Source organism: Sus scrofa, chromosome 12 (assembly GCF_054392235.1).
Source record: "Sus scrofa isolate SSC_HxYL_T2T_F1_AM1 chromosome 12, Sscrofa_HxYL_maternal_Yorkshire_Landrace_v2.0, whole genome shotgun sequence".
Classification (NCBI taxonomy): domain Eukaryota; kingdom Metazoa; phylum Chordata; class Mammalia; order Artiodactyla; family Suidae; genus Sus; species Sus scrofa.
This window is the reverse complement of record NC_139394.1, coordinates 17,731,260-17,753,670: the sequence shown is the minus strand read 5'-3', so window position 1 is coordinate 17,753,670 and position 22,411 is coordinate 17,731,260. Positions and strand designations below refer to the sequence as shown.

General features: G+C 55.9%; 1 protein-coding gene and 1 long non-coding RNA gene across 5 annotated transcripts in view; one reads left to right on the top strand and one right to left on the bottom strand.

Moving 5' to 3' along the window:
* The window catches only part of LOC102167870 (proto-oncogene Wnt-3), a 139,044-nt gene that overhangs the window by 75,272 nt on the left and 41,361 nt on the right, over positions 1–22,411 (top strand). The window contains exon 1 of one of the 3 annotated variants that reach the window (XM_013980865.3): positions 12,033–12,264. The exons of the other annotated variants lie outside the window; for them this stretch is intronic. Within the exon in view, the coding sequence (XP_013836319.3) occupies positions 12,185–12,264 (80 nt within the window). The 5' untranslated portion in view covers positions 12,033–12,184. Of the gene's footprint in view, positions 1–12,032; positions 12,265–22,411 lie in introns of those variants that run through there. 3 annotated transcript variants of the gene reach the window in all.
* Positions 2,833–15,942, bottom strand: LOC146398079 (uncharacterized). Of its 2 annotated transcripts, XR_014821045.1 has the most exons (5): positions 15,655–15,942; positions 13,503–13,762; positions 11,972–13,063; positions 9,108–9,175; positions 2,833–7,430 (listed from the first exon to the last, which is right to left on the bottom strand). It is a non-coding gene; the product is annotated as an uncharacterized LOC146398079 (long non-coding RNA). The 2 variants fall into 2 exon arrangements; XR_014821046.1 differs by lacking the exon at positions 13,503–13,762 and having other exon boundaries at positions 15,655–15,878.

The window sequence follows — 22,411 nt, the reverse complement described above, 5'->3', positions numbered from 1 at the left end:
ACTTGTCAGCTCTCTAGCCCACCTTCTTAGCCCCCTGTCGAGGGTTGCTGGACACTGGACACCCCCCTGTGCCGGTGGTCCACCCTGAGCCAACAAAATCCTGTGACCTGCCTCGGTGGATCCCCCAGCCTCCCCCACGCCAACCCCGCTGGCCCTGCCAGCTTCCTGGGGCCTCGGCTGGTGAGTTTCACCACCAGAGGTGGCTGCGGCATTTTGGTGGCCAGGGCCACTGCCTTCCCGAGTCCTTTTCCGTTGCTCTGTAGCCCGATCTTGTTCATCCATAACCCTCAGGAGCGGGGGGCAGGGCTGGGGGCGAAGGGGGCTCTGTCCAGGCCGCGGCGGGGGCGGGCCCGGGGCTCCCCTAACTGCAGAGGCTAGCCTTACACACCCAGCAACACATGTCCCCCTTTATGGACGGGGCTTTCTCTCCTTGCTTAAAGGCAACTGTGAAAAGAGCAGGGCTGATTCTGGCTGCCTAGCCGTCTCCTGGCAACAGGCCTGGCAGGAGGTCTTTCTTCCTCCACCCCCCCCTTCTCTCCTCCGCCACCCCCCTCTTTCTTTTCCCCCCTGTGTCTTGTGTTGTGTATCATTAAAACTTCCCTCCCAGCCACTTCGCAGCCAACAACCCGGCCCTTCTGGGGCCAGTTCCCTTGGGGCAGCTCAACCAGCCGGCCCTGGGGGTGGGGGCTCTGAGGGGTCAAGCCCCCAGAGACGAGGCTTTGTGTTCTGGAACCGAGGCTTAAACTCAGTCTGGCAACCTTCGGCACCAGGGCAGCCGCAAGAACCGCCCCCACCCCAGGCACCTCTTCCTCCTCTTGCCCTCTCTCCAAGGTCCCAGGGCCACTGGGCACTGCTGGGGCCTGCGAGGGCCTCCCAGAGCTGGACACCAACAACCCCTCACCTAGAAGGACAGCCCCAGCCAGAGGCCTGCAGCCAGCTCTGGCCTGTGTCCTGGTCGCCCTGAGAGGGGTGGGGACACAAAGGCTGGTGGTCACAGGGAGCACAGGACCAGAAGGGCTCTTCCTTTGGCCACTTCAATCTAGGGGGACACTGAGGCCCAGAGAGGGTATGCGCCTGGCCAGGGACACACAGCCAGGTGGGAGAAAGCTGGGGCAGAAACCCTGGTTTCTGTTCTCCCACTTCTGTGGCTCTTCCAGGAGGGAAACAGGTGGCTCTCTAAGGTCGATGCACCCCCTGGGGCCTTGACCTGCCTACCCCGAGTCCCTCCCTCGCCTCTTCCAGACAGACCTGGAGGCTCAGCCCCTCTGGGCAACCGGGAGGCAGTTAAGCCTCCTCCTCCACCCCTCCCCCATGCCAGTATCTGGGTCACAGAGGCCTAGCGCTGGGCCGCCTGTCATCCAACACATTCTCAAGACGGGATGGCTGGTCCCAAGCCTCCTATCTGATACCTCAAGGCAGGGACGATGCTGGGGTGATTCTCAGCTGGTGGCCAGGGTGGCTGCCCTCCATGCTGCCCGCTTCTGGAGCTAGCTCACCTCCCGGGCCCTGGCCAGGCGGCAGGTGCTGGCCCCCCAAGTGCCCTGAGCTCCCAGTGGCACTTTCAGGGCATCGTGACCAGAAGTGCTCAGCTCTCTTGTCCCCCCCATCCAGTGTTTTGCAGAGTTCCATTTCCAGGCGACTTTCATTCCACAGGTGCAGACAACCTGTTCTGCTGTTTTCTCAACGCTTTCGTTGAAGTTGCTTTGCCTTCCTTTTAACAACTTCGATGAAAAAGAAGCTTTAGATTCCTACGATTTTCAACAAGGCGATTTCTTTCTAACCAGATACTGTGGTTCCCCAAAGCCTCTGAATGTGTGACCGTCTCTCTTTATTATAAAGGGATCTTAGTGAGTGTTGTTTCAGCACCAGACTTTCCCCTCCCTCGGCAGCACCCAGGAAAGTGCAGGGACACGGGGCAGGAGATGTGAACAAACGGACTTCCTCACTGTGTGATTCGACGTTCTCGCTATGCTTCCTCTCATGGGGGCATCCACGGTCCTCTCTGGCTTCTGAGAAACGTTACCATTAGCCACAGAAATGCTCTCGAAATTCTAACCTTTGGCCAAACTATGTTTCAGACTTTCTTAAATTTTGGAGCAGGGGAAAAAAAAAAAAAGATAAAGGAAAAGAAGAGTTCCCACTGGGGCACAACAGGATCAGCGGCATCTCTAGAGCACTGGGACACAGGTTCCATCTCCAGCCCAGGGCCATGCTTAAGGATCCTGTGTTGCCACAGCTGTGGCACAGGTTGCAACTGCTCCTCGGTTCTGATCCCTGGCCTGGGAACTCCAGATGCCGCAGGGTAGTGAAAAAAGGAAAAGAAAAATATTTTGGTTATGCCAGGTCCTCTGATTTGGGACTCAGAAAGTGATTTGTCATCTTAGTACTGCCCCCTTAAATGTGTCGAGCAAAGGCACAGGAAGCCTGGGGAGGGGCAAGGTCAGGGTAGGGAACATTGTCGGGGTCCCCTTTGGCCTTCAGTCAGGAGACAGTCTGGACAGGACTTGGCCGTCTGGGCCAAAAAATGCATGAAAGGATGTTCAACATCAGTAATTAGTAGAGAAGTGCAAATCAAAACTGCCATGAGGTACCATCTTCCATGGGCCAGAATGGCCGTCATCAAAACGTCTACAAACAATAAATGCTGGAGAGGGTGTGGAGAAAAGGGAACCCTCCTACACTGTTGGTGGGACTAGAAATCGATAAAAAACCACTGTGGAACACAGTATGGAGATTCGTCAGAAAACTAAAAATAGAATTACCATTTGATCCAGCAATCCCACTCCTGGGCATCTGTCCAGCGAAAACCATGACTCGAAAAGATACACGCACTCAGCATTCAGGTCGGCACTATTTGCAAGAGCCAAGACATGGAAACAACCTAAATGTCCATTGACAGAGGAGTGGATAAGGAAGATGTGGTACATGTACACAATGGAATAGTACTCAGCCATAAAAAGGAAAGAAATAATGGCATTTGGAGCAACACAGATGGACCTAGAAATTATCATGCTAATTGAAGTTAGACAGTGAGACACCAACATTATATGCTATCACTTACATGTGGAATCTAAAAAAAGGACACAGTGAACTTCTTTGCAGAGCAGAAACTGACTTTGAAAAACTTACGGTTTCTAAAGGAGACAGGTTGGGGGTGGGGGGGATGGGCTGGGGGTTTGGGATGGCAATGCTATAAAATTGGGTTGTGATGATCCTTGTACAAATACAAATGTAATAAAATTCACTGAGTTTTTTTAAAAAAAAGACTGCCATCTGCTTAGTCACAAGTTAATAATAAGTCTTGGGTACCAGCATTTGTTGGCTACTGTATGCCCCAAGTTCTTGGGGTAAATTATGCTCTTTGATCCTGTGAGCTGTGGAATTAGTAGATACCCATTTGCCAGAGTGAGAAATCAGACACACGGAGGTCTAAATAACTTGCCCAAAGTCACAGCCAAGCCGTGGAGCCAGGAATGGAAATTATTCTATCTGATCCCAGAGCCCATGTGTCCCCACAGCATTCCCCTCGCATCCTCCCCCAGCCCGAAGCTATCTGGCCAGTGGGGACAGACCTGAGGAGATCCTGGCCCCTCAGATGAGGTGAGGCTGATGTGCAGAGGCCTGAAAATGGTGGGCGGAAAGCAGAACTCAGCCCTCTGTCCCCAGAGGAGCTTTCCACCAGCTTCTCTGAGCAGCAGCCTCAGAAAGTGCTGTGCCCATGGAGGGGGGGGGCTGCTTCTCCCCACTTTCAGGAGCCTGAGCTGGAGCCCAGGAGGCCAGTGAATGGAGGGCTGAGATCAGAGGCGGAGGAGAGAGTGTGGAAGGAAGGCAGGTGAGCGGCTGCAGCTTGTTTTTCTTTTCCGTTTTTTAAATGGAGAGAGAACTCACACTATGAAATCTCTCATTTTCAGGTGCACCATTCAGTGGCTTTGGGTATATTCAATAGGCTGTGCAACCGTCACTCTTACCTAATTCCCAAACCCTTCAGCACCTCCAAAAGATGCCCTACTCATTAGCAGTCACGCTGCAGTTTCTTAAGGAAAAGCAAAGGCAACACCAGCTTGAAGTCTATTCTGGATGAATTTGCAGTCCCACCTCAGCCCTACACCCTCCTTTTGTTCTTTCCTTCCTCCAGCCAGCCATCTGGGAGTGAGTCTCCTCTCCAGCTCCAGGCTCCAACTGCAACCTCATTCTCAACCAGACCAATCCCCCAAAACCAAAGAAAAAAAGACTAACCTTCCCTTAAATTAATGCAACTCAACTTGTAAGTCAATCAGCAAGCTTTAGTCTAACTGCCCTATACCAGACACTATGGGCAGGAGGATACAGACATCAGGTTAGGAGGATGGTGGCTGCATGTAACAGCCTGATGTAGCCTCAACAACAAGGAAAATGTATTATTTCACGTAACAAGAATTTCCAGAGCGGGACTCCCCTGGGGTCAGTTTATGTTTCAGCAATGGTGTCAGAGACGCAGCTTCTTCCTCTTTGTTCTGTTCTTCTGCTAGTTAGCCTCATCCTCAAGCAGTTTCCCTCATGGCACAGGCTGGCTGCTGCAGCTCCAGGCATCACACTCAGACACAATGGTGTCCACAAGCAGGGAAAAAAAGGGACATGTCTTAGTATCATTTTAAGAACACAAACATTTTGCAGAAAAGTGTTTGTGCTCCCCCCCAGCAGAATTCCCCTCCCTCATGTCTCATTAGCCCAAACTTGGTCCCATGCCTAGGCTTAAATGAATCCCTGGCAAGGGGAATGGGTTTCCATGACGACTGGCTTAGACCAATCAGAATTTATCTCTGAGCCATGTGGGAGTGGGGTAGATACCAGGACAAGGGGCCCCAGCCAGACTAGAGGAAGGGGCCACCAGTAGTGTGAGCTACACCCAAATAGAAAACTTAGCCCTCAAGAAGCTCAAGAAAGAGCGACTGGGAGTTCCCATGTGGAAAGGAATCTGACTAGCACCCATGAGGACACAGGTTCGATCCCTGGCCTGGCTCAGTGGGTTAAGGATCCATCGTTGCCATGAGCTGTGGTATAGGTCGCAGACCAAGCTCAGATCCCGTGTTGCTGTGGCTGTCTGTAGGCCGGCAGCTACAGCTGCAATTCAACCCCTAGCCTGCGAGTGCAGCCCTAGAAAAGACAAAAACAAAACAAAACAAAAAGAAAAGAAAAAAAAAAAAAAAGCAGCTGCCTGTCATAAAGGGATGGTGGAAGGGGCACTTCCCCTTCACTTACCATGTCCCAGGTGCCATTTCTGAGACCACTGAAATCACTCCACTGGACAAGCAACAGCCCTTTGAAGCAGGTGTTATTATACCCACTTTGCAGGTGGGGAAACAGGCTTAGAGAGGGGAGGTGATGTGCCCAGGATCACATGGTAAGAGGCAGCACTAGGATTCACTGGAGGTGGTGGTGGTGGTGTGGTGGTGTTGGCACGAGATTGGGCTCTAAGACAACCATTCAGACAGGTCTCTCCAGCCAGACATATGAAACTCCATTCAGATCTTACCTGGAAGCCAAGGCAAATGAGCAGCGGTGATGGGCTATGCCAGGTGTGGGGCAATGCCAGACAGGTGCCCCTGGTGTGCCTGAGCACTTGCCTACACCTGTGCCAGCCACAGCCACCTGCTCCCGGGCCTGCTGGTGAGGCAGCTCTGACCCCCTTGCCAGCCCACCGGGCCCACAGCCACGTGTCCAGGCTCTCTGCACCCAGAGCCAGTGGTTGGGCCTGTGTGAGTTTCCAGCAAGGGCTGCTGCTGGCTGCACTGATTTGTGGGGAAGATAATTAGCTGGCAGAACTCTGGAGGGTGCAAACCAGGATTTGACCAGAAATTTCTGTACCATCTCCAAGGATCATATTAGGCTCGTTCTAGCTCATCTCCCTGATGTGCCTCCACAAAATCCTTCCCCACCAGGACCCCGGAGACAAAAATAACCTTCACGGATCTTATCTCGGTTTTAAAGGAAACATCTATTTGATCATCTGTTGGGTGACTGTCTCCCCTACAGATGGCAAAGCCAAAACCTGCACTGTTTTTGGTCATCAGCCCCCAACCCTGTGCTCTATGACAATGGGTTAAATGAATGAGCCATCCCCTCTCCCCCATGCACAGAGCACCTGCTGTGCTCCTGGAGTCTCCCTGAGGATGGACCACCTCACCTCGAGAGCTCAGCCCCAGGCTTTGCCCATGGCAAGCATGAAGCACATGTTGGTGGGTGATGTGAAAAACAGAAACGCTTTCCTGCCCTGGAGCCCAGAAGAAAGCAGAGATGGGCTCTTCTGTCCCCCACTTGGCTATGTCCCATTCCTCAGGGAGTGGAGGGAAAACTGGGAGGGACAGTCCTGACCAAGAGCAACCCCATCAGCCACTCACAGGTGGCCACACACAGATGGCCACATAGAGGGCTGGCTCTCCTTCCCCAGGGAAGGAGCGCTTCCCTGGGCAGGAAGTGACCTTGGGTCAGAGCACCAAGGCCTCGGACATGCGTGGGTGGGGGATCCGGGCTCCAAGGCAGAGGTAGAATAAAGAAGGATGGGAAGAGACTGAGAGAAGAAAGAAAGGGAAAGTGAGGAAGGGAAAGAGCAGCAGAGAGGGGGGCTGGCAGCCCTGGGCTCACCAAGCCCCAAGTGTCCTGTGCAGCAGCAACTTCTCAGCGGGCTGCAGCCCCTGATATCAGCGCGTGCTTAGGCAGTGCAGGGGTCATCTGAGAGGGAAGAAGGAGCCCAGAACCAGAGTGGGGTGGCTGGGGTGGGTGGGAATTCTAGGTGCCAAGGTCTACTCAAGATGGGGGCCCCAAAAGATCATCAGGAACTCAGACCGTGGTCCCCACTCCCCATCGGAGGCCTCAGCCTCAGCCTCCTCCCTCGGCCAGTCAACAGCAGTGTTTATAATGGGCCTGCTCCGTGCCAGACCCTGCTCTGGGTGCTGGAGCTTCAGCAGAACTTAGATTTTAGAGTAGGAAAGAGACATGAAGTGGGCAACTTAACAGATACTTTTGATATGGAATATATGGAATAGAAGGGCAGTGTTCAGGTCTATGCAGAAAAATAAAGTGGAATAAGAGGCCCAGACAGACAAGAGCAGCTAGTGGTATGGGGGAGGGCACTCTCTCTAAAGGGGAGATTTTTCAGGAGTTCTCTTGTGGTGCAGCAGGTTAAGGATCTGGTGTTGTTACTGCAGAGGCTTGGGTTGCTGCTGTGGCTCCAGTTCGATCTCTGGATCTCTGTCCTGGGAACTGCCACATGCCATGTGCATGGTCAAAAAAAAAAAGGAGAGATTTTGCTGTAGGTCTCAAGTTGGGATGTCAGACAAGATTTTCCTGGATAAATCCTTCTGGAGGAGGTTCCTGGGCGCATGAGGAGCAGCTTAGCCGAGGCTGTCAGGGGCAGAAGGAGCAACCCAAGACAGCTACTTATTCCTCAGCCCCTAAGAGAAGAAGGAAATCCAATATTTATTATTCACCAACCGCGGTCTGGCATTCTGTCAGCACGGTTCTCATTTAACGCTGACAACTCCCTATGAGATGTAAAGTATTATCTCCACCCCGGATGGAATAGGGGAGGCTCAGAGATAACAGGGAGCTGGCCAGTGGTGCCTCCACCTCGTTTTTCTGTTGCTCTCTCCCTTCTCAAGAACTTTGGCCCCAAATCACTTTCCAAAATGCCCTTGGGGAACTAGTGATGACCAGGACAGGAGGAATTACAGTGACAGGGAAAACCTCTTACGGCCCCACAAGTGACACCTGTGATCTTGGGGTGCAGGTGGGCCGGGCCAGGAAGGACGGTGACATCATCCTATCACTTGCAGCCTCCCAAATCTTGACACAAGGTTGAGGCAGTCGCGGGGTCCCTGCCTGCGGATGCCCAGAGTGCGAGCCCACGCCTTACAAAAGGCACCAGGGTCCCGTATTTGGGGCCCTGCCCGCCTTCCCAAGGGAGCCACCTGGGTAGGGAGGTGAGGGGAGCCTGAAGCCACGCACACCTCATCCTCAGCTTAGCTCGGGGATTGAGATGTAGATTAAAGGCACTCACTCTGAAGGTTGCCTACTTAACCAGGATCCCTAAAGATCCAGGCTGCTCACCAACAAAGGCTCTGGTTCCCAGCCAGCGGGCGTGGGCGCGGGGCGGGGCCCGCTTCAGCGCCTACAGACTTCCTGCCTTATTATCAGCACCACCGCTAGAGGGCGCGCCGGGGCCGGGCGACTCAGAGGCCGGCGGGCTCCAGGGCGCCTTTCTGCGTTCGGCTGGCATTTGCGGCTCGGCTCACCTCTGTGTTTGTCTGGTGCAGGCTTCCGGCATTTCCAGAACGCTGCCTCTACACTGGTTAGTTTAAAGAAATCTTGATGGGTTAATTTTCTTTAATTTTAATTCCTGCGCCAACCACCCATACTAGGGCCCATCTTCCTCCAGGATGCCCTCTCCAGTTGTCTAGCTTTCTAGTGGCTTCCAAGGAACTCACTTCAACCTGTTCTGTGACTCCTGTAGCTCTTGGGGTAACGTGAAAAGCCCCTCTCTCTGGCTCTGAGACCGTGGCGGTCGCCCCCACGCTCCCCCTTGATGCGGTTCCCTGCCGGTGTCGCGAGGTTGCAGGCCTTCCGCACTCGTTGCTGCAGCCGCCCGCAGCCGCTTTTACCTCTCCCTTCATCCTCCCCAGGCCGGTCTGGGGATCCTGGCTCCTGGGCTCCAGCAGCCTTAGGGCATGTTCCAAGCAAAAGTGAAATGCCCAGCGCTGGATGGACAATGTCCTCCTCCCTCCCCGCAACAGACGGGCAGCCCCCTGCGGGCGGGCGGAGGCCCGGCCGCCCGGCCCTTTGTCTCCGCGGAGCCTCGGCAGGGGGCCGGGTCAAGCCGTGCTGAATACACAGCGGCCGACTGCGTGCCCCGGGGAAGCGCATGTCAAAAGGAACCTGGGGCCGCTCGAGGGCTGGGGTGGGCTGGGGAAGGGCAGTCACTCGGCAGGTCCGAGGTCCCCCACATCCACAGACCCAACACAGAGTGCTTCCCACGTGCCACCCCTCAGTCCCCAGACCCCTTTCAAGGGATCACCCTCCCGCACAGGCGGAGGGCTTGGGGTCCAACGTCGGGTTGCAGCCACCTTACCCACCTTGGCTGGCCTTGGAGTGGATTTAACGCTTTTCCCATCGAGTGCAACTCATCGTGCGATTTGGGTGCCTAGTAGGGAGAGGGTGCTTTCGTTTGTGACACGTGGCTGGGGGTGGCCTCTCCCTCCCGGGCAGGGACCATTCCCCTGTTCCCGCCGACAGCGTTGGGCCCGCAGGAGGAAGAAAATTAAGCCTGTGTTGAAGGAAGGACACCTGGCAGGGGAGGGAAAAGGGCTCAGGAACCCTCTCCTCTGGGGAGCTTTCAAGTGGGGGAAATCCCCGCACAGCTTCCATTCTCCAGGGCACCTTGCGGGGGGCCACCAGCGGTTCCCACAACGCCCCTCTAGTTCTCTCCTTCTGTACTACCTCAGACTGCGAAGCGAGCAAAAGTCCGGGATTCCACCCACTTGTGTGTCCCTCTCTTCCAGTCCCTGCCCCATGCTCACAACCCAGCCTGGGGTTTCCAGGTGCACCCGGGCTGCCTGGAGGAGGCATTGGAATACGAGCCTTCAGGGAACAGCCAGCCCTGCCTACGCACCCAGAACCCCTGTCTGGGTGAGTCTCAGTCAATCCCCACCCCACCTCTGGGATCTTTTGCCCCCACCTCCAGGGCTGGCACCTATGGAATCTTGGAACCAAGAAATGGCCCCCAAAGGGGTCATCTAGTCCATTCCCTGCCTCCTGGCCGCTCAGTAGTGTCTGGGTGGTCGGGAAAGGGTAGCCCTCCTCAGTGCACTCAGAAAGATGATTGTGGGGCTCCGGAGTCCCCCAAACTGTCAGGCAGCAGGCACATCTGATCAGAAAACCAGCTGAGAGCCCCCGCACCCCCCCCAGCCCCCGGGAAGGACAGAACACCAGGGAGGACTTAGCAGGCTGTGAAAGGTGTGAGTGGAGGGCCCGCTTCCCCTAGAGTCAGGGCCCTGGCGCTCTGTGGTTGGGGACAATGGCAAAGCCTCTGCAACCCCCTTTCCAGGTGAATCGACCCATTTCCAGATGCCCCAGAACCAGCCCAGCACAGGGCCATCTCTAAAAGTCCCCATCTCCACAGCCTCCGCCCCGTCCACTGTCCCACGCAGGTTGGGGCTTTCTCTTTGCCTTGTTCATCTCTCCCCATCTCTGCCTCTCCCTCCTCTTCCTTCCCCTTTTTTCTTCTTGGCTCCTTCAGCTAGTCTCCCCTCCCTCTTTCTCTCTTTCTCTCTTTCTTTCCGTCTCTCTCTCTCTTTCTCTCGCCCTTGCTGGTGCGCTCGCTCTCTCTCTCTCTCTCTCTCTCTCTCTCTCTCTCTCTCTCTCTCTCTCGCTTTTCACGACTCTGTCTCTCCCGTTTCTCCTCTTCCCTCCCCTCCTCTCTTTCATCTCCACCCCCCCCCACCCCCTCCAGTCGAGCACCGGGCTAGGAACGCGGCAGAAGCCGTGGCAAGCCCAGGCGGCTCTCCCGACCCTTGATGCCCCCAGGCCAGTTTTCCGAGCTCCCTGCGCCCATCGCAGCCTTTTGCAGAGAGAGCTCCCAGGATGGGCAGGAGCAGTGGGTTCGAGCTATGGGCATGGGTGGCCCAGATCAAAGGCCAGGAATGTCTGCCCCCCTGGCGCGGACTTCCTCCAGCTATGCCCCCACCTGGTGGAGAGCCCGCCATTCCCCCGCCTCGAAGCACTGGGGGTGGGCTTATTCGCTGCCCCTTCTGCCGCAGTTCCAGGAGCCACAGCCCTCAAACCCTCTCACTGGCCTTGCTTTCTTTGCCCTAGGCCCAAGGATGCTCCAGGGCCTCTGGGGGCCTTGAGTGGCTTGGGAGCAGGGTTGGGGGGCAGGCACCCAGCTGACAGGAGTCAGTGCCCCCCAAATCTGGCTTCAACCTTGCACCACTCAAGGCAGACCTCATTCCTTGACTCTGGGGAGAGAGGAAAGAACCCACAGAGGCCTTGGAAGGACTTTTTTTCCTATGGCAAAGGGTGACATACATACATTTGGTGTCCACACAGGGGAAGGGGGTTTATCACCAAACCCTAGGTTGGTGCCTAGGGCCTCAGGAGGGAGAGTTAAACAGGGAAGGGGGTCTTGACGGCAGTGATGTCCGCAGAGGACCCCAGTTGCTCCCCGTTGGAGCCGCCGCGTTTCACGAGCCCCAAACCGTTCATCCACAATCCTGCGGGTCGTCCTTCTGACCTGAGCAGGAGGCCGGGCCTGAACCCCTCGAGGAGGAGAAAGTGACCCCGCTCCGCGCGCAGGAAATGCAACTGGCCGGCTGGTGTCAGTTGCAGGAAATGCAAAGGCAGCAGGAGGTCCCGATACCGATCTGATCCCTGACAAAAGACTCAAATGACACTCGGCTCTGTCCCCCGGCGCCGCCCGCAGCCAGACCTTTGAGCCTTCGCGGACCCTTCCGCGCGCCTCTCAGACACCCGGGAAGAGACCTCCCGCGGCCGGGTCGAGGGGCCAGCCGGCTCGCGGGCTCGGGAGGTTGGGAGGGGGTTGCATTTCCCAAACCCCTCCGAGACCCTCCGATCCTGTCCTGCCCGAGCGAAGCTTCTGGAAACATCCCTGTGCTTTCTACTCTCCATCCCTCACGGGTCCGAGTCCCAAGAGGTCAGGGGCCCCCGGAGAGAAAAGGAGCCACCCATCAATACCCACGCCAGCCCGGCACCACGTGAACGCCCCCGGCAAAGCCGCAGCTCTCTGAACCTGGCTGGCCGGGGGCGCGGCGGTGCCGGACCAGCAAAGGGTCCAACGTGCCGGGTCCCCCCAAGTTCCCGCTGTATCAGGGGCGCAGGCTTTGCCCAAGTTTGCTGGGCGATGCCCTTCCCGGAGCCCGACTCGTGGGCCGGGCGGGAGGGGCGCGTGATTGACAGGCTGAACTACAGACTCATCTCTTACCTTAGGCCGCGGGCGCTGATTGGCTGCTCGCTGACATCCTCAAACCCGGCTGCTCCGCGCTGGGCTCGGGAGGGGGGCCGCTGCGGGTGGAGGTGCGCTTCTGACAAGCCCGAAAGTCATTTCCAATCTCAAGTGGACTTTGTTCCAACTATTGGGGGCGTCGCTCCCCCTCTTCATGGTCGCGGGCAAACTTCCTCCTCGGCGCTGCTTCTAATGGAGCCCCACCTGCTCGGGCTGCTCCTCGGCCTCCTGCTCTGTGGCACCAGGGTCCTCGCCGGCTACCCAATTTGGTGGTAAGACTCGCCTCTCATCTGACCGCGGCCCGATTTCTCCGCGGAGCCCCAGGGAGGTGGGGGGCGCCAGCTGGGGGTGGGCTGCGGCAGGGCTGGGGCTCCTTTCTTCTTACCTCCCTCCAGCCCCCTACTCGCTTACCCCCCTGGATTTTCTGCTGGTGTCGCCTTCAGAATCCAACTCCTGGCTTCTCTGATAATCACCATTTTCCCTGCTACTCGCTGCGGAGGCTGGAGGACTTTCCCGTCTCAGAAGGTCTCTTATTCTTAGATCCTAAGCCTCCACCCGTCCCAATCTGGGGGGCCCCCCGAAGACCCTCCATTTGCTTGCAGTTGGGTTTCTGGAAACCCAGCGATGTCCCTGGGGCCCAGCCACTCCTCTTCTCCATTTTGGGGTCTTCATGGGCATTCCACCCCCACCTCTGCAGGCGCCTCCATCAAGAGATTTCTCCACAATAACCCCCCGGTGTCTTCATATTTTAGACCCCAGTGGCTTCAGGGATCCCTGGGGCAGGGTAGTGGGGGGTGGGATTTCATCAGATTCTCCCCACTCTGCTCTAGATTAATCTTGAGCCTCAGAAGTGAATATGGTATTTGCTGATCGGAGATGCCATTGAATTCGGATTTAATTCATTTCTTGCTTGTCCATCCTGGCGAAAGCAGGGCTTCTTGAAAATGTAGTTGGTTGGGAGGGGGTGGGTTTGTTCTTTGACCAAAACCCCAATTCTCCATGTCAAATTCGTTCCTTTTGGAAAACCGAGGGCCGAGGAGAAAGAGAGAGAGGGAGAGGAGGATTCCGTCCCTGAGAAATGCGGATACAAAAGACATTTTTAGTAAATAAGGCTGGGAAACCAGGCGCGGTGGATTTTTTTTTTGGGGGGGTGCGTCTATGGGGGAACCGGCCTGGAATAAACAGCCCTTCGGGAGCCCTAGTTCCAGGGAGTCCCCTTGTTTTCCAAGCGGCCTCATCGCCACCCGGCAGGTCCCAGAGGCCAGAGGGGAAAGACACACTGAAACCAGTCCTCTAAATCACACCCCGCCTCTCCTTAGTCTCCAGCCCCCTGCATTCCGGAAAACTTTAATTAAAGAATCTTCCCCTCCTGGATGTAGGAGAGCCTTGTCCTTGGGGAGGGAGGGGGCATGAGGAGGGAGAATTTGGGATCTGTTAGTAAGCAGAGGGTCTGGGGCCCTGCGACAAAAGTCAGGGAGGAGTACCACCTGCGTGTGTCCCTTTTCCCTACCTTTTCACCCCCTGCCCAGCTGGGTATGGGGGAGCAGAGCCAGGAGATCTGGGGGCCACACCCCAGGTCGGTCTCCAGCTGTTTGGGGGTGGCAGCATTTGTGTCTGGGTATTGGGGGGGGCATGGAGATGAGAGCAGAGCACGGCCAAGGGTCTCCATTTAGAGGGTACTGAGAGTTGCTCCCAGGATGGACACCCAAGGGGAAGTCTTTCTTCTGCCCAGCCCATCCTTCCTGTGGCGGCGGGCTGGCCTGAGGCCTCCTGTACATAAAGAAGTCCATGGGGTGCCCGAGGAAGCCAGGGATCCTGGGTTGGGGGCTTTGCTGGCTGTGGGGAGGGCTGCTGCAGAAACCAGTTCTGCCTCACTGGCCCTTCCCAACCTTCTTCCCATCCCCTGGCCAAGGCCATGCCGTTCATCGCTTTCACAGGGACCTTGGGGTGGGCGGGGAGGGTGGGAAGAGAAGGCTTCCCATGGGCTGTAGGAACCAAGAGGAAAGACCGGGTTCCCCTACCCTTTGAACTGGACAAGGGTGCTTCCTGGGGCAGAGCTGGGGGGGAGGGGGTGTATGGTGCATTGGGGAGCATTAGACAGGGACCACCCAAAAGGAAGATGTTGGAAAAACCTGGACGTTGATCTTAACGTAATGCTGGACAAATGGCTTGTTTGGGGGTTAGGGGGACGGGGATGCTGCTTTGTCTGAGCCAAGAGGTTTGTGTGTGTGTGCGTGTGTTTTAGGTCTATGACCCTAAGGAGTGTCATCTGCACACTAGTGTGCTTCCGTATGAGGGAGTGTCTCTGCCTGCAACTGGGGGACTGTGGATGTGAACTTGGGTGAGCTGTGCCTGGGGTATCCATGGCCAGTGACCAGGTGTGCTGGGTCTCTGCATACAAGTGTCAGCAACGCTGATTCTCTGGGGGTGGGGGGGGGGTGTGTGTGAGAGAGAGAGAGACAGAGAGACAGAGAGACGAAGTCTAGCAGTATCTCTGCCCAGGTAGAGGTCAGCACTTGTGTGTGCTCGTGACACTGCGTGACTGTGTTCATGACTGGGCGTGTGAGTGGTGTGTGTATGTGTGTGCGTGCGTGTGTGCGCACGCACATGTCTTCGTCATAGTCTAAGGGGAAAGCTCCACAGATGTCTTTGTGCATGGCTCTCTGCGCTCATGGCCATGACCTGATTGTGCTTGTAAATATGAGTGTGAGAGCTGTGTCTGGGTCTACCTGTGACCCTGTCCTCAGTGCCAATGACCGCGGCTGGGCCTACGGCTATGGATATATTTGTAGACATATGACCTGTAAGTGGGAATGACATCTCAAGCTTGATGCTTGGTGGGCATCCATGGTCCTGGAGGGACGGTTCGGAAGGAGACAAGGGTCTAACAAGGAAGCTGGAAGGGACACGACGACCTGGGATCCCTGGCTGAGCAGCATGGGTTGGGGGTAAGGGGGCAGAGCGTGGCACATGCTTGTCCTGTTTGGCTAAGGACTATGGTCACCAGCCCTCCCATCGTACGCTGTTTGTCTTTGGTCTTGGAGTTAGGGTGGTGAGTGAGTCCCATTCTCGGGGCCAGGGCAGGAGGCCAGGGCTGGGACAGGGACAGTGGAGTAGACAGGCCCCAGATTCCTGTGCCTACTCTGTCCCTAGGGCAGCCAGATTCCAGCCCTTTAGCCCATCACGGCCTGCCCTCTTTGCCCCCCCCCCAACTTCCCCAGCTTACACTTCAAGGGGAAGTCATTTAGCTGGGCCTTCTGTCTGTGCTACCCCTTGAGGAGGGCACCCCCACCCCCAGTGTCCTGCATGGCTAAGGCCCCAGCGCTCAGAGAAGGTAGACCAGAAGGCCGAGCTGCAAGGGGCCTCTGACAGAGATTCAGGGAAGGAAGAGACGAGCTCCAGGGCCTTGCAACCAGATAGTGGCGGAGCTGGGACAGGAAGCCGTGGCAGCGGCACTGATTTCTATAATTCTTCTTGTCAGTCCCAGTTAGCGCCTGGTGGAGGAACTTGTCTTTCTTCTCCTTCTTGGGGGAAAAGTGAACTATCTTCTTAGGGCCCAACCTAGTGCCTGCTGCATTCCAGAGGCGGAGGCCCTGACGGAAGGGGCCTGTGTTGGGGGTCGCCTCTGTGTGACACACCCCTCTGGGCCTCTGTTTCCTCACCTTTCGCTCAGGAATCACCAGCCCGCCCGCCCTGCTTCACAGCTTGGGTGAAAGTGCTCAGCAGAAGTCGAGGACAGTGAGCTGTGAAATAAGACCATCTGCATCCTCTCTCCCCCCATCCTGTGGGCCATCGCCCCTCTCAAGCCCTTGCCCTAAGTCCTGCCTCAGTTTCCCCATCCGTCAGAGGTTCCGCTGTCTCCCCCGCTGCACTCCCACCTCCACCCGCCGCCTTTCACAGGCTTGTGAACATGTTCAGTCAAACCCCGCGGGGGTCAGTGGGCTGGGCCCAGGGAGGCACCTGGGACTGCGGGGGAGGAAGGCCCCAGGCCAGGTGTTAACACTTGTAACAGGCCGGAATTACAGCTGGCTGGGGCTGGGGCTGGGGCTGGGGCTGGGGTTGGGGCTGGCGAGGCGCTGAGCTGGCTGGAGGCTGTGGATCCCACAGGCAGACAGACAGACAGACAGAGAGACCGATGGGCAGATACCAGATCGGATGGCCAGGCTTTAACCTGGGGGTCTCCCTTCCAGGGCAGGCCTTACCCTGGAGGATTTGGTGGAGAAATTAATCCAGGTCTCTTGGAAGGGAGTTAACAGCCCTCCTGCCCACCCTCCCCCCATTGTGGGCGGGGCTTGCTGGCCAAAGGGAGCAAATTCGGTTGCCGATCTGTTTATATTCTTCTGAGGGGACCACATTTTGCTTTAACAAACAAACAAACAAACAAAAAATGCAGGTCAAATGTTATTATACTGCCAAGAGCCTGGAGCTGAGTTATGTTCTTGAAAGAACCTGCTTTACTATGTGGGGCCAGGTGGGGGGAAGGGGTTGCGGTCAGGGAACGTTCTCTCAGAATCTCAGAACATTTTATCAACAGCTCTGGGGCCAAGAGATGACAGTGGCATCTGAGCCCTGAGCATCCTCCTCTCCCCCGGTATCCTGAGGACCTGTGGTCCAGGAAGGTTCTGGACAGCTGCTTGGTGGGAAGACTTTTTGGAGGAGGTCGAAAGAGGTAGGAGCTGGACTGCGGTGCCAAGTCCTTTAGCGAGCGCTCTCCCCGCCCCCTCTGCAGCTTTCCCCACTGGCCGACCCAGCCCGACCCTGCCAGTACCCACACCTTCTGGCATCCGGGTGCTTTGCTCAATCACTGGTACAGGGGGAGAAACTGAGGCAGACAGAGAGGGCTCTAGGTGGAAATCCCCAAAGGATAGACTCAGCCAAGCCAGCATCTCCCATCCTGCCTACTCTAGAACTTGACGCTGGTAAACCTGAATGGTACTCGGGCAGATGCAGGACTGAGAAGATATTATGGACACAAGGTGGCGGAGGGGAACTCTGACCTTGGGGTTTTCTCTAGACTTTGGGACTGGGTCTCTTCTGGGTCTGGGCAGGAGAAGCGGCTCTTCTCAGGGACGAATGTAGCTTAACAGACCCTTCCAGGGAAAGTGGGAAAAAGGAGGCCCTTTCTGGCTCAGAACACGGCCAGCCCGGGGCTTGAGGGAGACCTGGTCTTCTAGCCTTTTCCACCCTCCCTGCCGTGAGCCACAGAATCCTTTTAAAGCCACCGAGGAGGGAAAGAACATTCTCTCCCTGTTGCCCCTGCTTAGGGGAGAAGGTCAGCCTAACCCCTTGCTCAGAGGGCCAGCCCGATCTTAGAGCTACACACTCATGTTACCTGTGTGCCAGGAAGTGGTAGAGCCTGAGTGGAGAGACCTGTGTCTGAGTTTGGCTGTGTGACTTAGGATGAGCCCCTTTCCTTTTCTGTGCTTGAAGCCCCTGTCTCCCTCTGAGCTTCATTTTTCTTGACCCGCCTGAAGGATCCCTTCTGACTTGTAGTCTGCAGGGCTATGGCAGGGACTGATTCACAGCTGTAAAGCCAGGAGCTCCAGGTGGCTCCAGTGCCACCCCCCCCAACACCCCCCACCCCCGGCTACCCCCCCCCCACACCCCCTTGAGCCTTCCTCCCCCACCCCTCGTGGGCCCACTCAGACAGCCAGAGTCTGCCTTAGGCAGCCCAGGCCTTCCATTCTGTGGCCTCGACCTGAACTAAATCCCAAAGCTGGCTGCTCTACTACTGCCAACCCCACCTGCTTGCACCTCCAAACCTCATTTTCCGCAAACACTCACGTTCCTTTGGAGCCAGGCTGTCTACCCTCATACTCTTGTGTTACCTTGGCAACCTAGGGCAAGTTAACCTCTCCAAGCCTCAGTTTCTCCATCTGTAAAAGGAGAAAAGTGATTGTTTCTACCTGAAGAGTAAATGAGTGAATAGGAGTTCTGTCATAGCACAGTGGTAACCAACCCAACTAGCATCCATGAGGACGCGGGTTTGATCCCTGGCCTCACTCAGTGGGTTAAGGATCCAGCATTGTGGTGAGCTGCGGTGTAGGTCGCAGACGAGGCTCGGATCCTGTGTTGCCGTGGCTGTGGTGTAGGCTAGAGGCTGCATCTCTGATTCGACCCCTAGCCTGGGAATTTCCATATGTCGCAGGTGTGGCCCTAAAAAAAAAAAAAAAAAAAAAAAAATTAGAAGCGTGAATAATGCCTGGCACACGAGAAGGACCATAAAACATATTATTTTCACCTTCTGTCTGTAAGCTATTTTGACTCTTTTAAGTCTTGGACCTAAACTTGCCTCTTCCAAGAAGTCCTCCCAGGTTGGCCCCACCTGACTCTGTTTTCTCTATATGCTCAGAGCTACCTTGCCCCAGTTTACTAGGTACTGGTGACTGTGAGCCTGTAGCTTTCTGTTTAACCTGAGGAAGCTAGACCAGGCTAACTTCCTGCCCTTCACCTGCCCAGGAAGGGAGTGGGGAGGGCAGAGAAGGCACCACAGTCTCTCCTAACCCTACTCGCATCCCCCAGTTTTGACTCTTGTAGCCACTGTCATTTCCATCTGGGACCTGGAGCCACTTCAAGCTGGGCCCGGGAGGGGTGGGAGAGGCAGACTAGAAGGGGTGGGGGGAGTGGCACTGGGGCCGCCTGGAGCAGCCCGAGCAGAAGTTACTCCTCCAGGAGCTGAGAGATGATTCAGAAGGTGATTTATAGACGGAAGGCAGAAAGCTTGGCTCCTGGCAGAGGCCTGCTGCTTAATTACATTCTTTGGGGGGTGGAGGTATGAGTGGGGCGGCAGCAGGGGAGCGACTTCTACCCCCTCCCCCTCCAGGCCTTGTCCCTGGAGCTGCCCCAACTCCAAGCAGGGTCCTCTGTCTCGTGGGGAAGAGGGAGACTAGGCTGGGGAGCAGGCAGAGTTTCTGGGACTAGAGCAGGTGGAGAAAAAGGGAAGAGGCCAGCGTCCCATCTCCTGGGACTCCTGCAGGGGCGTCTGGGATGCAGAGGGGGCCGGGAAACAGGCCCCCCTAGGAAAAGTCGCTTGGTCTCCTCCCTGCTCCCGGGCAATTGAGTAGCTAACCCACTGAGGCAGAGGGTTTCTAGAATCTTCCTGAGGGCACAGCCCCACTCTTTCCCTCTAGCGCCCTATCCTACTGCTGCTTGCTGGCCCTTCCCTCAAGTTCACCCCCTCTTCTGTTGCTCGGTTCTCAGGGGGCCATGGGCTGGGGGCTGGGGACCTGGCTCTTTGCTTAGAGGTTGAAACCCAGTCCTTTGGCATCAGGGGACTCGTGGTATGTGACCCAGTGGCTGCCTTAGATCTAGAAGGTTCTCCAGGCAGGGTCAGCCTTATATTGGCGGGAGAGAACGTTTCCTCTCCTCACATTAAACTAATGTCTCAGTCACCACAATTCAAGTACTAAAGCTAAAATCACTTCTGCGCTGTTGACAAGCTGCCCCCATTCTGTCTGTCACTTGCTGTGGCGACAGGTGGATCCCCGCCGTGGACACTGACCCACGCAGTCTCCATCGAGGCTTTGAAACTCCAAACCTCCGCCTCTGGTTCTTGAGGCCTGAAAGGTGCGTCGGGGCAGGGGGTAGGGGAGCCCAGGCCAATGGAGTCTGTTTATCTGTTTGCAGCTTGGCGTGTACAGCCGGGAGGAGTTGGCAGGGGTCAGGATGGGGACACTAGACAGCTCTCTGGTTCCCCCTGAGGCGGCCCTTCTCAAAATGGCCTCATTCTGTGCATGGAGTGAATTCCAGAAATGTCAGGCACACCCATACATCTCAGGGAAGTGTGTTCAGAGACAAGAGGGGGCAGTGTGGGTGGTGGGGGTTTCTGGGCAGGGAGTTAGGGGACCCGAGATCTGGCTTTGCCGCTAGTTGCCGTGTGACATTAGACAAGTCCCTTGGCTGTTCTGAGCCTCAGTAAATAGGGAGTTGGACAAGCTACTGGCCTTGGACTTCCAGCTATTTGGATTATCTGCATCTGGTGAAAGGCGGGTGGTCACTGAGAGATGCCCTCAGGGCAGGGTGGGGAGAGTGAGCACAAAACTACACTCAAATAACTGTGAGATCATGGGTGAGTCTCTTACCTGTCAGGCCTCAGTTTTCTCATCTGCAAAATGGCCAATGATAACAAAGCCACTTGCCCTTCCTACCTGCAGGGCTGCTAGGAGCTTCAGAAGCAAGGATCCTTTTTTTTTTCCTTTTTTTTTTTTTTTTTTTTTTTTTTTTAGGGCCACACCTGCGGCACCTGGAAGTTCCCAGGCTAGGGGTCGAACTGGAGCTGCAGCGGCCTACACCACAGCCACAGCAATGCAGGATCGGAGCCGCGTCTATGACCTACACCACAGCTCACAGAAATGCCGGATCCTTAACCCACTGAGTGGGACCAGGGATTGAACCCACATCCTCATGGATACTATTTGGGTTCATTACACTGAGACATGCCAGGAACTCCAGAAGGAAGGATCCTTATGAAAGCCCTTGAGAAGCATCAGGCTCTTTCCAGAGAGGACTCTCACTGCTAGTCCTACCGGAAAGGGGGGTAGGAGTCAGGCCCTGGTCAAAGGTGCTAAGGATGGGCCCGGCAGGACCCCCTGAGCCTCTGAGCTTGAGGGTTTGGTTATTCCCAGCAGAGGAGGAAGGAATGGGACGCGGACAGGGGTCTCAGCTCCTTCCTGTGGGGGGTCTGGAGGTTCCCTGGGGAGCACGGAGGGGAGGGGGCAGAGGTTGGTGGTCAGGTGGCTGCAGGGCCTGCCTAGGGTGACCCCAGCAAGTGAGAGGTCACAGGCCTGACCTGGGCTCATAGCATCTGGTTTCTAAGCAGGACACGATGGTGGGCGATGTGAGCAGAAGTGAGGAAGGTTGAGCGTGAAGGGCCAGGAGCCTGTGGCCCTCAGGAAATCCTAGTCACCTGGAGGGGACCAGGAGCTCAGAGACCGTTCACTCAAGCTAGGCTGGAAAAACAGGAAGGACTGTGTGTGTGTGTGTGTGTGTGTGTGTGTGTGTGTGTGAGAGAGAGTCAGGGGTGGTGAGGGGGATGGGAGCAACAGGACCAAGCGCCCTGCCCCTGGGCACAGAGTCCCACTTATCTGCCAGAGCCAGCTGGTCCACCGAGGAAAACCAATCTCTCCTCGCAGGGCCCATTAAGAATGCAAATAGGGGCTGTGGGAGTGGGAGTGAGCCGGCCTCCTGCATCCTGCCCCACTCCTCACCGCTTATACTCCTGACCTGGCTTTCTGAGGGTGTCTCTTCCCTGCTCCCAAGCTTCCCATGGCTCTCCACTTCTTGTCTGGCACCCAGGCTCCCCAGGGTTGGCCACCCTAGGGTTGGCATCAGTTATACTTTTCATACCCCCCCCAACATCTCTCCATGCCTGTTCATTAAAATACTGGAAGGCTGACCTCTGTGCCTGTAAATGGACATACTTCCCCACCTCCTGTCTCCCCTCCCCACCCTCAACTGCTGATATTTCATTTTGCCTTCAAGATCCAGATTGAAAGCCTCTTCCTTCGGGAAGCCCTCCTAGATTCCCAAACCACTGCCCTCCACGTTGGGCATATGTCGTCCCTCCTTCTCCATCCCCAGCCATGCCATCTATTCCCACCATCCTCTCCCCCAGGCTGTGGGTGACTTCTGCTCCTCTACTAGACAGCAGATGCGTTTTCGTCACCTCGTGATTCTATCTCCCACTGCCCATCATATGGTAGAGGGTCAGTAAGCAAAAACACAGCTTGGTGCTGCTTGTAATATACTCTGTAAAGGCACATGGACAAAAGAGGGTCAAAAGAGGGTCCTAAGAGTGTGGACAGTGTCGTGAACAGACTGAAGGAGCGGAATGAATTAAAATCTCATCCCTGGGCGAGCACATTGCTTCTGCTGACTTTGAAAGGCTGCTGATCTTGCTTCCCGTTTCTCAGCTCACGTGGCTAACCGCCCTGAGCTTCAGAGGGCACCCAAGAGGATGCGACCCTGATGTGAATAGGCTGCCTTCCCAGAAGCTGAGGTGAGCTTTGCTTCCATGGTCGCAATTCCCCTGGAATTATTTTTTCCATCCCAACTCCATTTGCAAATATTTCCTATCAGTGTCCTATTTCTCCCCACCCCCCACCCCCTATATCCATAGTGCACACTATCCTTAGGTGTCCAAGTTTTTTAGTTTAAAAATCACATTTGGGGAGTTCCCATTGTGGCGCGGTGGAAACGAGTCCCACTAGCATCCATGAGGACTTGGATTCGATCTCTGGCCTTGCTCAGTGGGTTAAGGATCTGGCATTGCCATGAGCTGCAGTGTAGGTCACAGACACGGCTCATAACCTGCTTTGCAGTCGCTGTGGATAGGCTGGCAGCTGCAGCTCCAATTCGACCTGGAACTCCCATACGCCACAGGTGCAGCCCTAAAAATAAAAATAAAATAAAAATAAAAAA